Source organism: Oncorhynchus tshawytscha, unplaced genomic scaffold (genome assembly GCF_018296145.1).
Source record: "Oncorhynchus tshawytscha isolate Ot180627B unplaced genomic scaffold, Otsh_v2.0 Un_contig_4859_pilon_pilon, whole genome shotgun sequence".
Lineage (NCBI taxonomy): Eukaryota > Metazoa > Chordata > Actinopteri > Salmoniformes > Salmonidae > Oncorhynchus > Oncorhynchus tshawytscha.
Window position 1 is genome coordinate 21,967 of NW_024609389.1, and position 15,534 is coordinate 37,500.

The 15,534-nt window shown below is 49.2% G+C and overlaps 1 protein-coding gene across 3 annotated transcripts in view; it reads left to right on the forward strand.

The window, feature by feature from the left end:
* The first annotated feature begins 2,665 nt into the window (after positions 1-2,665).
* The window catches only part of rnf38 (ring finger protein 38), a 44,554-nt gene continuing 31,685 nt past the window's right edge, over positions 2,666-15,534 (forward strand). For 2 of the 3 annotated variants that reach the window (XM_042315108.1, XM_042315110.1), the window contains exons 1-2: positions 2,666-2,764; positions 4,025-4,705. In XM_042315108.1, coding sequence (XP_042171042.1) covers positions 4,105-4,705 — 601 coding nt within the window. In that variant the 5' untranslated portion in view covers positions 2,666-2,764; positions 4,025-4,104. The other variant, XM_042315109.1, reaches the window with a different exon arrangement.

Consider the following 15,534-nt stretch of genomic DNA (forward strand, 5'->3'; position numbering starts at 1 on the left):
CGTAACTGGTGGCAGGGAAGTCAGACGCAGGAGAGCAGAACTGGGTAATAGCCGGAGCAGTTTATTATCAAAACCAACGGCATAAAGAATAACAAAACAGGGGTACAAAACCCTGTCATGCACCAGTCAACACGTGCACAAGCACTTACAACAATCAATACCACACAAAGACATGGGGGGGAACAGAGGGTTAAATACACAACACTTAATGAGGGAAATGAAAACCAGGTGTGTAAGGAAAACAAGACAAAACAAATGGAAAATGAAAAGTGGATCGACGAAGGCTAGAAGACCGGTGACACCGACTGCCGAATTCCCCCCTTGAACAAGGGGAGGGACTGACTTCGGTGGAAGCTGCCCATTATAATAGGGTATATTGCTACAGTATATTGCCCATTATAATAGGATATATTGCTACAGTATATTGCCCATTGTAATAGGGTATATTGCTACAGTATATTGCCCATTATGATAGGGTATATTGCCCATTGTAATAGGATATATTGCTACAGTATATTGCCCATTGTAATAGGGTGTATTGTCCATTATAATAGGATATATTGCTACAGTATATTGCCCATTGTAATAGGGTATATTGCTACAGTATATTGCCCATTATAATAGGATATATTTCTACAGTATATTGCCCATTGTAATAGGGTATATTGCTACAGTATATTGCCCATTGTAATAGGGTATATTGCTACAGTATATTGCCCATTGTAATAGGATATATTGCTACAGTATATTGCCCATTGTAATAGGGTATATTGCTACAGTATATTGCCCATTGTAATAGGGTGTATTGCCCATTTTAATAGGATGTATTGCTACAGTATATTGCCCATTGTAATAGGGTATATTGCTACAGTATATTGCCCATTGTAATAGGGTGCCATTTAAGAGGCAGCCTGCCTCTCATGAAGAAAAAGGGTGTAGTTGGTGATAATTTCACCCAAACATAATCTGCTGATGTTTTTCTGCTGTGTAATGTGAGTATAATTACTGCAATGTAATGTGAGTATAATTGCTGCTGTCCTGAAAAGTCTTTATTGAAATGTTTACATTTCTGTATAAGTAATGAATAATACAATCAATCAATTCAAATCAAATCAAATGAAACTTTATTAGTCACAGGCGCCGAATATAACAAGACCTTACAGTGAAATGCTTACTTACAAGCAGTTCAAGAAAGAGAAAAATTTATGAAGAGCTCAGCGACTTTCAACGTGGCACCGTTATAGCATGCCACCTTTCCAACAATTCATTTCATAAAAGTTCTGCCCTGCTAGAGCTGCCCTGGTAGAGCTGCCCTGCTAGAGCTGTCCTGGTAGAGCTGCCCTGCTAGAGCTGCCCTGGTAGAGTTGTCTGGTAGAGCTGCCCTGCTAGAGCTGCCCTGCTAGAGCTGCCCTGGTAGAGCTGCCCTGGTAGAGCTGCCCTGGTTGAGCTGCCCTGCTAGAGCTGCCCTGGTAGAGCTGCCCTGGTAGAGCTGCCCTGGTTGAGCTGCCCTGCTAGAGCTGCCCTGGTAGAGCTGCCCTGGTAGAGCTGCCCTGGTTGAGCTGCCCTGCTAGAGCTGCCTTGCTAGAGCTGCCCTGCTAGAGCTGCCCTGGTAGAGCTGCCCTGCTAGAGCTGCCCCGGTAGAGCTGCCCTGTTAGAGCTGCCCTGGTAGAGCTGCCCTGCTAGAGCTGCCCTGGTAGAGCTGCCCTGCTAGAGCTGCCCTGATAGAGCTGCCCTGGTAGAGCTGCCCTAGTCAACTGTAAGTGATGTTATTGTAAAGTAGAAATGTCTAGGAGCAACAACGGCTCAGTGGTAAATGGTAGGCCACACAAGCTCACAGAACGGGACTGGCGAGTGCTGAAGCGCGCAGCGTGTAAAAATCGTCTGTCCTCGGTTGTCACAACATCTAGTGGAAAGCCTTCCCAGAAGACTGGAGACTGTTATAGCAGCAATGTTCCAACATCTAGTGGAAAGCCTTCCCAGAAGACTGGAGACTGTTATAGCAGCAATGTTCCAACATCTAGTGGAAAGCCTTCCCAGAAGAGTGGAGACTGTTATAGCAGCAATGTTCCAACATCTAGTGGAAAGTCTTCCCAGAAGAGTGGAGGCTGTTATAGCAGCAATGGGGGGGACCAACTCCATATTAATACCCATGATTTTGGAATGAGATGTTCGATGAGTAGGTGTCCACATACTTTTGGTCATGCCGTTTGTAATTTTCAAATCCTTAACAGCGCTAATATTGTTTGTTTCCCCCAATAGTTCCTGTATTTTCAACAACACCGGTTAAGCAGCTGCAATAGCTAGCAAGCTACATGCAAATAAATCATTTAAATGCCCCTTATAGTCATGCTAGTGCTTGGAAGATTTCGTTTGATTTTACCAGGCAAAACCAATCGAGCAACGATCGAACTCAAACACACAATTTAGCCTTGAGAAAAGTTTTAGTACATTTTTTTATTGAAACGATTCCCTTCACTGTAATCCCCCAAAAATAATTGCAATAGAAATCCATTGACGACCCACGGTACCCAGATGATTTTCGGGGGGTTTAAATATCGAAAAAAATAATTAATTAAAAAAAATTCTGCTATTGATTAGTCCGGCCTGGGTTGAAATCCGACTTGTGCTTTTTGACGCGGTGCGTCACATTTGACGTTGACGTCGAGCGGATTCACGCCAACGTCCATAAACACAACGGAGCCACAATATTACCGACTGGTCGCCGTTCGCGAATACAGTAGAGACCGTAGCGTGTTATTTAAAGGTAAGTCACCTAAAGAAAAACATCCTATCGTGGGGAACAAACGGGTGTTTTCTCAACGCCGAACGAAGAGGTGTAAATCCCACTTTTTAGCTCGAATTAAATCTAATTTAGTCTTTTTTTTCTTCTCTTTTTGATATTTGATATCCGACACTTTTCATTCGGTCTATTCCCTCTGGCGGTGACCGGGCTTCTCCGGTTGGAAAACGCTTTCTCTCTCGGTTTGGGACTGACGGGAACTAAAACTAAATTGATTTAAATTCAGTACTAGCTTTACATTTAACTAGCTGACATGAGCTACTCATGGTGAGTTTATACGCTATTTTTTTGTTTTTGTTGAACAACACTGGTAACCAGGGACGTTTTTTAAAGGGAATTTGAAGACATGGGTGACTTAGTTAGTTTGGTTTTCTCTCTGTGGGAGGAAGGGTTGGTTCGTTGGCTAATATGCTAACTATTCTAGCTAACTATTCTAGCTAACTATTCTAGCTAACTATTCTAGCTAACTATTCTAGCTAACTATTCTAGCTAACTATTCTAGCTAACTATTCTAGCTAACTATTCTAACTATTCTAGCTAATATGCTAACTATTCTAGCTAACTATTCTAGCTAACTATTCTAGCTAATATGCTAACTATTCTAGCTAACTGTCTGAATAAGTTAACGACGTACTCACTCAAACTATCAAAACTAACCCCCCGCAACAAAACTTTACACAACGTTTAGACAGGGCCACGAATGATCTGTGTAGTTTGTTACGACTGGTAGTTTGTTGTAACCGAGTATCGGTGCTAAAACCGTGTGTTGTTGTGAGTTAGCATGCTAGTTAGCCATGTCGCTACGGGATACGGTGCCCTGGGCGGTTGTCACGGAAGTACACTGTACCCAGTTAGCTAGCTGAATAAACTAAAGTTAGTCTATTCCTAGAAAACATTGAACCGCTGTAGTTTACCAATTAAAAAAACAAATGTATATATTTATAAAGTGAAAGTTGAGAGTTGGATACATGTTTCTGTGAAAAGAGACGAGCTCAGTTGTATTTATGTGTGATCCATGAGACAGAGTTTGGGAGTTTCCTGAAAGCTATGTCACAAAATAGTTTGACATTTGAAAAGCTACGTAGTTATAAACAACAGCTTTCAATGAGAAGCCTTTTAAACCCGGTTGTTGTTTTTAGGCTGATTAGTTTGCTATAACGTTACTTTCTCCAAAAAGTCATCAGCTGTATGTTCCAAAGTTGTATTTTATTATTATTTTTTTAGAAAGAAAGAGATTTTCTGGTGAGGAAACTGGGGAATACAGAGAACGACAGAAAAGAAAACGAGGAAACCACCAAAAGGAAATGCCAATCGCAGCCACGGGTCAACTGACGACTCAGGAACCCTGTATTTTCTCCCGACTGCCCTCCACCCCGGAGCCCGTACCAAAAGGGGGTAATTTATGTGACGTTGCGGGGGCAGTAGCCGAGTCGCAGGAGCGAACAGAATACGGGGGCGCCGAGGGGGGCAGGGGAGGACTAGTAGCCAGCTACAGTCAGACCAGCGGCGCTAGGGGATTTCTGCCGCTTCGTTCTTCCAACTCCAACGGTTCTCCTCCGCAATCCCCTCCCACGTCCTCCCCCCTCGCCTCATCTTTCTTCCATCACCACCCCTATCAAATGGCCATGGAGCCGCCCAGGACTCGATCGCGTTCTCGGTCTGGATTCTACCAGCAGTATGGTGCGACCGGCCCCGGGATTAATGCCAACGGGGGAAACGGACCTAACCACCATCATCACCATCACCACAGCCAGCAGCATCATCAACAGCAGCACAACTCTGGTTGCTCACCCCTTGGAGCTCACAGCCACCACACGGAGCAGCACAGCATACGAGCCCCTAACGTCTCCCCCGGCGCTCAGAGGCAGTCGGGACCGCCTGGAGCACATCGCATCTCACCCGCAGGTAAGCATTCTCTCCCTTCCTCAGCAGTGCTCTCATTTCTGTGTTCTTGTCTAGTGTCTTGTGTGTCGACTATCCTTGACCCGACCATCTAGAGAATCTGCTCTGTTGTAGCCTCTTGTGTCCGGAGACAGAGGAAATGAGTGTGTTTCTGTGATGGCACACAACAGTGTGTGTCAGAGAATAGCCAGGCAGAGAAAGAGAGGGGCAGTGGGGAGAGACAGAGAACTCGATCTGGTTTAATGCACTAAGGATCAGCTTCTGAAAGGGAGAGCAGGGGGGGGAGGGGCTAGGCAGGCAGCTATATCGTGTTGGCATGGTAATGTGTGTGTGTGTGTGTGACTGCACATTAGTTCTATTCTAATTAAGTAGACACTGTTATGTGCTGCCACAGAGCTGCAGCTAGATGGTTTATTACATAGTAGTTACATGGAACAAGCAGTCTGTAACACACCACACACCCTACATTTAGCTTTGTGCATGATGCTGCCAAGATGCACTGAGATGAACTCTAGTCTGTCTGTCTCTCTCTCCGCCTGTTCCTCTCTCTACTGTGTCTAGGCCGTCGGGTGACTGTGTGTAGGCCGTCAGATGACTGTGTGTAGGCCGTCGGATGACTGTGTGTAGGCCGTCGGATGACTGTGTGTAGGCCGTCGGATGACTGTGTGTAGGCCGTCGGATGACTGTGTGTAGGCCGTCGGATGACTGTGTGTAGGCCGTCGGATGACTGTGTGTAGGCCGTCGGATGACTGTGTGTAGGCTGTCGGGTGACTGTGTGTAGGCTGTCGGGTGACTGTGTGTAGGCTGTCGGGTGACTGTGTGTAGGCTGTCGGGTGACTGTGTGTAGGCTGTCGGGTGACTGTGTGTAGGCTGTCGGGTGACTGTGTGTAGGCTGTCGGGTGACTGTGTGTAGGCTGTCGGGTGACTGTGTGTAGGCTGTCGGGTGACTGTGTGTAGGCTGTCGGGTGACTGTGTGTAGGCTGTCTGGGTGACTGTGTGTGTAGGCTGTCGGGTGACTGTGTGTAGGCTGTCGGGTGACTGTGTGTAGGCTGTCGGGTGACTGTGTGTAGGCTGTCGGGTGACTGTGTGTAGGCTGTCGGGTGACTGTGTGTAGGCTGTCGGGTGACTGTGTGTAGGCTGTCGGGTGACTGTGTGTAGGCTGTCGGGTGACTGTGTGTAGGCTGTCGGGTGACTGTGTGTAGGCTGTCGGGTGACTGTGTGTAGGCTGTCGGGTGACTGTGTGTAGGCTGTCGGGTGACTGTGTGTAGGCTGTCGGGTGACTGTGTGTAGGCTGTCGGGTGACTGTGTGTAGGCTGTCGGGTGACTGTGTGTAGGCTGTCGGGTGACTGTGTGACGGGTGACTGTGTAGGCTGTCGGGTGACTGTGTGTAGGCTGTCGGGTGACTGTGTGTAGGCCGTCGGGTGACTGTGTGTAGGCCTGTCGGGTGGGTGACCGTCGGGTGACTGTGTAGGCCGTCGGGTGACTGTGTGTAGGCCGTCGGGTGACTGTGTCTCCCTCGGGTGACTGTGTCACTACAGACCGGGTGACTGTGTGTAGGCCGTCGGGTCGAAGACACTATCTCCCTGCTAGAGGTGTCACTACAGACCCTGGGATTCCAGGCTGTATCAAGGCACTATCTCCCTGCTAGAGGTGTCACTACAGACCCTGGTTCGATTCCATGCTGTATCACAGCGGTCTAAGGCACTGTATCTCCCTGCTAGAGGTGTCACTACAGACCCTGGTTCAGCGGTCTAAGGCACTGTATCTCCCTGCTAGAGGTGTCACTACAGACCCTGGTTCAGCTGTCTAAGGCACTGTATCTCAGTGCTAGAGGTGTTACTACAGACCCTGGTTCGATTCCATGCTGTATCACAACCGGCCGTCCCATACAATCGGCCCAACGTCGGCTGCGGTAGGCCGTCGTTGTAAATAATAATTTGTTCTTAATTAACTGACTTGCCTAGTTAAATAAAGGTAAAATAATAAAAATAAAGTTTACATTCTAGCTGGATTGGTAGAGGGGGGGGGCATTGTGCCTTTTGCACACATTGTATATAGACTCCCCCTTTTTTTCTACTGTGTTATTGACTTGTTAATTGTTTACTCCATGTGTAACTCTGTGTTGTCTGTTCACACTGCTATGCTTTATCTTGGCCAGGTCACAGTTGCAAATGAAAACTTGTTCTCAACTAGCCTACCTGGTTAAATAAAGGTGTTCTCAACTAGCCTACCTGGTTAAATAAAGGTGTTCTCAACTAGCCTACCTGGTTAAATAAAGGTGTTCTCAACTAGCCTACCTGGTTAAATAAAGGTGGGGAAAAAAAGAAAAAAGTTTGACAGTTGCCATAGTAACTAGGCTATATGGAAGGGTGTCTGTAAAATATAAATAACTTTCACACAGTGGCCCGTGTACTGAACCAGAAAACACTGTTTCACTGTATAGACTTTCTGCTCGATAGTGAACAGGACCTGTGGAGAGTCTTTCCCTCTAGACTGTACACTGAACTCCCCAGCACGCACACACTACCTCATTCTGCTCGTATTCAGTGATGAAATGATGCTGAGTGTGTTTGAGTGTTTTACGTTGCAGCTGTATTCAGGTGTGTGTGTGTGTTAAGCAACAGCGAATGGTATGCTGGGACTGGAAATACCTGTCTGGGAGAGTGGATGTCAGTACGAGCTGCTCTGAGTTTAACACTACACACACACACACAGTGTAGCGCTACCAGGGATTCACAATCAGCTTTGTGTTTGAAGTGGGGAGGACAACATACACAGACAGGCTTGAGAGAGAGAGAGCACTCTGGACAAGAGGAGAAAGAACATGGGGGTGGAGGAGAGAGGGAGAGACATGATGACAGTAGGGATAGGGGGGATGGAGGAGAGACATGATGACAGTAGGGATAGGGGGATGGAGGAGAGACATGATGACAGTAGGGATAGGGGGGGATGGAGGAGAGACATGATGACAGTAGGGATAGGGGGATGGAGGAGAGACATGATGACAGTAGGGATAGGGGGATGGAGGAGAGACATGATGACAGTAGGGATAGGGGGATGGAGGAGAGACATGATGACAGTAGGGATAGGGGGATGGAGGAGAGACATGATGACAGTAGGGATAGGGGGGGGATGGAGGAGAGACATGATGACAGTAGGGATAGGGGGATGGAGGAGAGACATGATGACAGTAGGGATAGGGGGATGGAGGAGAGACATGATGACAGTAGGGATAGGGGGATGGAGGAGAGACATGATGACAGTAGGGATAGGGGGATGGAGGAGAGACATGATGACAGTAGGGATAGGGGGATGGAGGAGAGACATGATGACAGTAGGGATAGGGGGATGGAGGAGAGACATGATGACAGTAGGGATAGGGGGATGGAGGAGAGACATGATGACAGTAGGGATAGGGGGATGGAGGAGAGACATGATGACAGTAGGGATAGGGGGATGGAGGAGAGACATGATGACAGTAGGGATAGGGGGATGGAGGAGAGACATGATGACAGGGGGTAGGGATAGGGACAGGGGGATGGAGGAGAGACATGATGACAGTAGGGATAGGGGGATGGATGGAGAGACATGACAGTAGGGATAGGGGGGATGGAGGAGAGACATGATGACAGTAGGGATAGGGGGATGGAGGAGAGACATGATGACAGTAGGGATAGGGGGGGATGGAGGAGAGACATGATGACAGTAGGGATAGGGGGATGGAGGAGAGACATGATGACAGTAGGGATTGGGGGGGGATGGAGGAGAGACATGATGACAGTAGGGATAGGGGGATGGAGGAGAGACATGATGACAGTAGGGATAGGGGGATGGAGGAGAGACATGATGACAGTAGGGATAGGGGGATGGAGGAGAGACATGATGACACTGGGGTAGGGATAGGGATAGGGGGATGGAGGAGAGACATGATGACAGTAGGGATAGGGGGATGGAGGAGAGACATGATGACAGTAGGGATAGGGGGGGATGGAGGAGAGACATGATGACAGTAGGGATAGGGGGATGGAGGAGAGATGATGACAGTAGGGATAGGGGGATGGAGGAGAGACATGATGAGGGATAGGGATAGGGGGATGGAGGAGAGACATGATGACAGTAGGGATAGGGGGATGGAGGAGAGACATGATGACAGTAGGGATAGGGGGATGGAGGAGAGACATGATGACAGTAGGGATAGGGGGGGGATGGAGGAGAGACATGATGACAGTAGGGATAGGGGGATGGAGGAGAGACATGATGACAGTAGGGATAGGGGGATGGAGGAGAGACATGACAGTAGGGATAGGGGGGATGGAGGAGAGACATGATGACAGTAGGGATAGGGGGATGGAGGAGAGACATGATGACAGTAGGGATAGGGGGATGGAGGAGAGACATGATGACAGTAGGGATAGGGGGATGGAGGAGAGACATGATGACAGTAGGGATAGGGGGATGGAGGAGAGACATGATGACAGTAGGGATAGGGGGATGGAGGAGAGACATGACAGTAGGGATAGGGGGATGGAGGAGAGACATGGTAGGGATAGGGGGATGGAGGAGAGACATGATGACAGTAGGGATAGGGGGATTAGGATTAGTACTATGACAGTAGGGATAGGGGGATGGAGGAGAGGAGAGACATGGTTGGGGGAGAGAAGCTGATCCTAGGTCTGTGGTTAAATTAGTGTCTAATGGTTAAATTAATGGTTGGGGGAGAGAAGCTGGTCCTAGGTCTGTGGTTAAATTAGTATCTAATGGTTGGGGGAGAGAAGCTGATCCGAGGTCTGTGGTTAAACAGTAGCTCAATATCTGTGTCAGAATTGCGTACATTGATTGTTGGAATGGACATTGGTGTCCGAACGGATTTCGATCTGGAGAGGTGGATGACTGACTGAAAGACACACACACACACACACACACACACCTACACACACCTACACACACCTACACACACCTACACACACCTACACACACCTACACACACCTACACACACCTACACACACCTACACACACCTACACACACCTACACACACCTACACACACCTACACACACCTACACACACCTACACACACCTACACACACCTACACACACCTACACACACACACACACACCTACACACACATACACACACCTACACACATATACACACACACACACACACACATATATACACACACCACACACATATACACACACCTACACACACACACACACCTACACACACACACATATACACCTACACACACACACATATACACCTACACACACAGACACACACACACACACACATATACACACCTACACACATACACACCTACACACACACACACACACACACACACACACCTACACACACACACACACACACACACCTACACACACACCTACACACATTCCCTACACACACACACACACACATACACACACACACACACACACACACACACACACACACTGCCAAGTCACAAGTTCCTGTGTGTGTGTGTAGCAGGATGTGCATTCACAGCGTGTGTGTTGTCCTGGAAGGCCTGTTTCCTCATTTCCCCATATCCTCTACCCCCCACCCCTACCCCCTCGTGCCCATGTCAGAGAATAAGAACCCCTTCACATCCAGCCGTGTGCACCAGATGTCCTTCTCCACATCCACTTGTGTTTTAATAAGGAGGAGGTTCCTGAGAACAAGCTTAGGACTGCTCTGTGTGTGTTCGTCTATAGCACCCACATCTACAGCATCTGTTTCTCAGGCTCACTACATGGCTTCCAAATAGCACCCTATTCCCTACATGCTGCACTAGATGAGTACCAAATAGCACCCTATTCCCTACATGCTGCACTAGATGAGTTCCAAATAGCACCCTATTCCCTACATGCTGCACTATATGAGTTCCAAATAGCACCCTATTCCCTACATGCTGCACTAGATGAGTACCAAATAGCACCCTATTCCCTACATGCTGCACTATATGAGTTCCAAATAGCACCCACCCTACATGCTGCACAGAGTTCCAAATAGCACCCTATTCACCTACATGCTGCACTACATGAGTTCCAAATAGCACCCTATTCCCTACATGCTGCACTAGATGAGTTCCAAATAGCACCCTATTCCCTACATGCTGCACTATATGAGTTCCAAATAGCACCCTATTCCCTACATGCTGCACTAGATGAGTTCCAAATAGCACCCTATTCCCTACATGCTGCACTATATGAGTACCAAATAGCACCCTATTCCCTACATGCTGCACTAGATGAGTTCCAAATAGCACCCTATTCCCTACATGCTGCACTATATGAGTTCCAAATAGCACCCTATTCCCTACATGCTGCACTATATGAGTTCCAAATAGCACCCTATTCCCTACATGCTGCACTATATGAGTTCCAAATAGCACCCTATTCCCTACATGCTGCACTACATGAGTTCCAAATAGCACCCTATTCCCTACATGCTGCACTAGATGAGTTCCAAATAGCACCCTATTCCCTACATGCTGTACTAGATGTCTAGGTTCCTCAATAGAACATCTTATCTGTCTGTGTGTGTGAAGCCTGTCAGTCTTCCCACGCTGGTCACCTGCACTAGGGCTGAGGGCTATTGATCCCTCTCCCCTCTACTCTCCTCCTTGAAGATCCTCTGTCTGTTCCCCTCCTCCCTCCTCTCCTCCTTGAAGGCCCTCTGTCTGTTCCCCTCCTCCTCTCCTCCTTGAAGGTCCCCTGTCTGTTCCCCTCCTCCTCTCCTCCTTGAAGGATCCTCTGTCTGTTCCCCTCCTCCTCTCCTCCTTGAAGGCCCTCTGTCTGTTCCCCTCCTCCTCTCCTCCTTGAAGGTCCCCTGTCTGTTCCACTCCTCTCCTCATTGGAGGTCCCCTGTCTGTACCCCTCCTCCACTCCTCTCCTCCTTGAAGGTCATCTGTACCTCTACTCTCTTCCCTTTCTGCATCCTTCCCTCTACCTCTCTCTGCCCCTCCTTCATCCTTCCCTCTACCCCTCTCCTCTCTCTGCCCCTCCTTCATCCTTCCTCCTTCATCCCTCCTTCTCCTTGAGGTCTACCCCCCCCTCTGCCCCTCCTTCATCCTTCCCTCTCCTCCTCTCTCTGCCCCTCCTTCATCCTTCCCTCTCCTCCCTGCCCCTCTCTCTCCTTCCCCTCCTCTCTCTGCCCCTCCTTCATCCTTACCTCTACCCCTCTCCTCTCTCTGCCCCTCCTTCATCCTTACCCCTAGTCTGTCTGATTCCTCCTCTCCTCCTGATAGAGGGGTTAGTCTGTCTTGTCTGATTCCTCTCCTCCTGATAGAGGGGTTTAGTCTGTGATTCCTCCTGATAGAGGGGTTAGTCTGTCTGATTCCTCTCCTTCTGATAGAGGGGTTAGTCTGTCTGATTCCTCCTCCTCTCCTCCCGATAGAGGGGTTTAGTCTGATTCCTCCTCCTCTCCTCCCGATAGAGGGGTTTAGTCTGTCTGATTCCTCCTCCTCTCCTCCCGATAGAGGGGTTAGTCTGTCTGATTCCTCCTCCTCTCCTGATAGAGGGGTTAGTCTGTCTGATTCCTCCTCCTCTCCTCCCGATAGAGGGGTTTAGTCTGTCTGATTCCTCCTCCTCTCCTCCTGATAGAGGGGTTAGTCTGTCTGATTCCTCCTCCTCTCCTCCTGATAGAGGGGTTAGTCTGTCTGATTCCTCCTCCTCTCCTCCTGATAGAGGGGTTAGTCTGTCTGATTCCTCCTCCTGATAGAGGGGTTAGTCTGTCTGATTCCTCCTCCTGATAGAGGGGTTAGTCTGTCTGATTCCTCCTCCTGATAGAGGGGTTAGTCTGTCTGATTCCTCCTCCTGATAGAGGGGTTAGTCTGTCTGATTCCTCCTCCTGATAGAGGGGTTAGTCTGTCTGATTCCTCCTGATAGAGGGGTTAGTCTGTCTGATTCCTCCTCCTGATAGAGGGGTTAGTCTGTCTGATTCCTCCTCCTTAGTCTGTCTGATTCCTCCTCCTGATAGAGGGGTTAGTCTGTCTGATTCCTCCTCCTGATGAGGGGTTAGTCTGTCTGATTCCTCCTCCTGATAGAGGGGTTAGTCTGTCTGATTCCTCCTCCTCCTGATTCCTCCTCCTGATAGAGGGGTTAGTCTGTCTGATTCCTCCTCCTGATAGAGGGGTTAGTCTGTCTGATTCCTCCTCCTGATAGAGGGGTTAGTCTGTCTGTATTCCTCCTCCTGATAGAGGGGTTAGTCTGTCTGTATTCCTCCTCCTGATAGAGGGGTTTAGTCTCTGTATTCCTCCTCCTAGAGGGGATTCTGATTCTCCTCCTGATAGAGGGGTTTAGTCTGTCTGATTCTGTCTGTATTCCTCCTCCTGATAGAGGGGTTAGTCTGTCTGATTCCTCCTCCTGATAGAGGGGTTAGTCTGTCTGATTCCTCCTCCTGATAGAGGGGTTAGTCTGTCTGATTCCTCCTCCTGATAGAGGGGTTAGTCTGTCTGATTCCTCCTCCTGATAGAGGGGTTAGTCTGTCTGATTCCTCCTCCTCTCCTCCTGATAGAGGGCCATTTGGGACACAATCACTTTGCATGGAGAGGATTATTGTCACTTTAGACAGGATCTATTTCTTCTAGATATTAATACACAGACCCAGAGTAGATAGATGTATATCTGTATGTTTATGGGGGAGGTAAATAGTCTATCAAGGAGGACCGAGGTGTTTAAGACCATTCAGAATGAACCAGACCAGGGACAGGTAATTTTGTTTGTTTGTAGATTTCTAAGTCCGTCTGTCTGAGGGCCGATTCTGTCCGTCTGTCTGAGGGCCGATTCTGTCCGTCTGTCTGAGGGCCGATTCTGTCCGTCTGTCTGAGGGCCGATTCTGTCCGTCTGTCTGAGGGCCGATTCTCTGTCTGAGGGCCGATTCTGTCCGTCTGTCTGAGGGCCGATTCTGTCCGTCTGTCTGAGGGCCGATTCTGTCCGTCTGTCTGAGGGCCGATTCTGTCCGTCTGTCTGAGGGCCGATTCTGTCCGTCTGTCTGAGGGCCGATTCTGTCCGTCTGTCTCTGAGGGCCGATTCTGTCCGTCTGTCTGAGGGCCGATTCTGTCCGTCTGTCTGAGGGCCGATTCTGTCCGTCTGTCTGAGGGCCGATTCTGGTCTGTCCGATTCTGTCCGTCTGTCTGAGGCCGATGCAGTCTGTCCGTCTGTCTGAGGGCCGATTCTGTCCGTCTGTCTGATTCTGTCCGTCTGTCCGATTCTGTCCGTCTGTCTGAGGGGGCGATTCTGTCCGTCTGTCTGAGGGCCGATGCAGTCTGTCTGTCTGTCTGATTCTGTCCGTCTGTCTGAGGGGGGAGGGTCCGATGCAGTCTGTCTGTCTGAGGGGAGGCCGGTGCTGTCTGTCTGTCTGTCTGGGGAGGGTCTGAGGGGATGCAGTCTGTCTGTCTGTCTGAGGGGGAGGGCTGATGCAGTCTGTCTGAGGGGAGAATGTGTCAGCCAAAGAGAGGGGGAGGGGGGGATTGACACTGTGTTTTTGTTATTTCTCCCTTTCTCCTATGTTCATGAGTTCTCACCAACAAGAGGCACAAACCCCACTAGCCAAATCTGCACTCGTTCTATCATGCTCTCTCTCTCTCTAGGTTTCTGTTTCCTCTCTCCTTCACCCTCTTTCCCCTTCTCTCTTTCTCTTCTCTCTGTTCAGGCCTGTCTCTCTTCTCTCTCTGTTTAGTTTCTGTTGTAACAGTTATACAATGTGTGTGTGTGTGGTGTGTGTGTGTGTGTGTGTGTGTGTGAAGTAAATGTAGCAGAGCACAGTACAGCTGGGCAGCTTCAAATTCTCCTGAAGTCGTAGAGAGAGACAGAAATGGAGAGGGAGGGGCTGAGGGAGGGGTTGAGGGACAACAATATAGTGAGAGGGAGAGGAGGACAGAAGGAGAGTCTCTTGGCTGAGCCCTGTCTGTCAGTGAAACAGGGAGAGAGAGGGAGATGGAGAGGAGGACAGAAGGAGAGTCTCTTGGCTGAGCCCTGTCTGTCAGTGAAACAGGGAGAGAGGGAGACGGAGAGGAGGACAGAAGGAGAGTCTCTTGGCTGAGCCCTGTCTGTCAGTGAGGCAGGGAGAGAGGGAGACGGAGAGGAGGACAGAAGGAGAGTCTCTTGGCTGAGCCCTGTCTGTCAGTGAAACAGGGAGAGAGGGAGACGGAGAGGAGGACAGAAGGAGAGTCTCTTGGCTGAGCCCTGTCTGTCAGTGAAACAGGGAGAGAGGGAGACGGAGAGGAGGACAGAAGGAGAGTCTCTTGGCTGAGCCCTGTCTGTCAGTGAGGCAGGGGAGAGAGGGAGGAGGACAGAAGGAGAGTCTCTTGGAGGAGCCCTGAAGGAGAGAGAGGAGGACAGAAGGAGAGTAGGACAGAAGGAGAGTATCTTGGCTGAGCCCTGTCTGTCAGTGAGGCAGGGAGAGAGAGGGAGAGGAGGACAGAAGGAGTCTCTTGGCTGAGCCCTGTCTGTCAGTGAGGCAGAGAGGGAGAGGAGGACAGAAGGAGAGTCTCTTGGCTGAGCCCTGTCTGTCAGTGAGGCAGAGAGAGCGGGCGAGTGGAGAGTAATGGAGAGAAGGTTCATGTGGTATGTGTGTGTGTTTGGGGTTTACATGTGTAGTGTTGGTGAGTTCTGGTTTTAGAGTGTAAGCATTAGAGAGTGGCCTGTGTGTGTGGGGTGTTTCCATGTGTAGTGTTGGGGAGTTTTAGAGTTTAAGCGTTAGGGAGTGGCCTGTGTGTGTGGGCCTTGTTTATTGGCTGTCTGGGTGGCTTTGGAGCAGAGGAGGAACTGTGTCAGCAGCACAGAGGGTTTTTCACAAACAGATCCCTGTTTAGTGCATTATA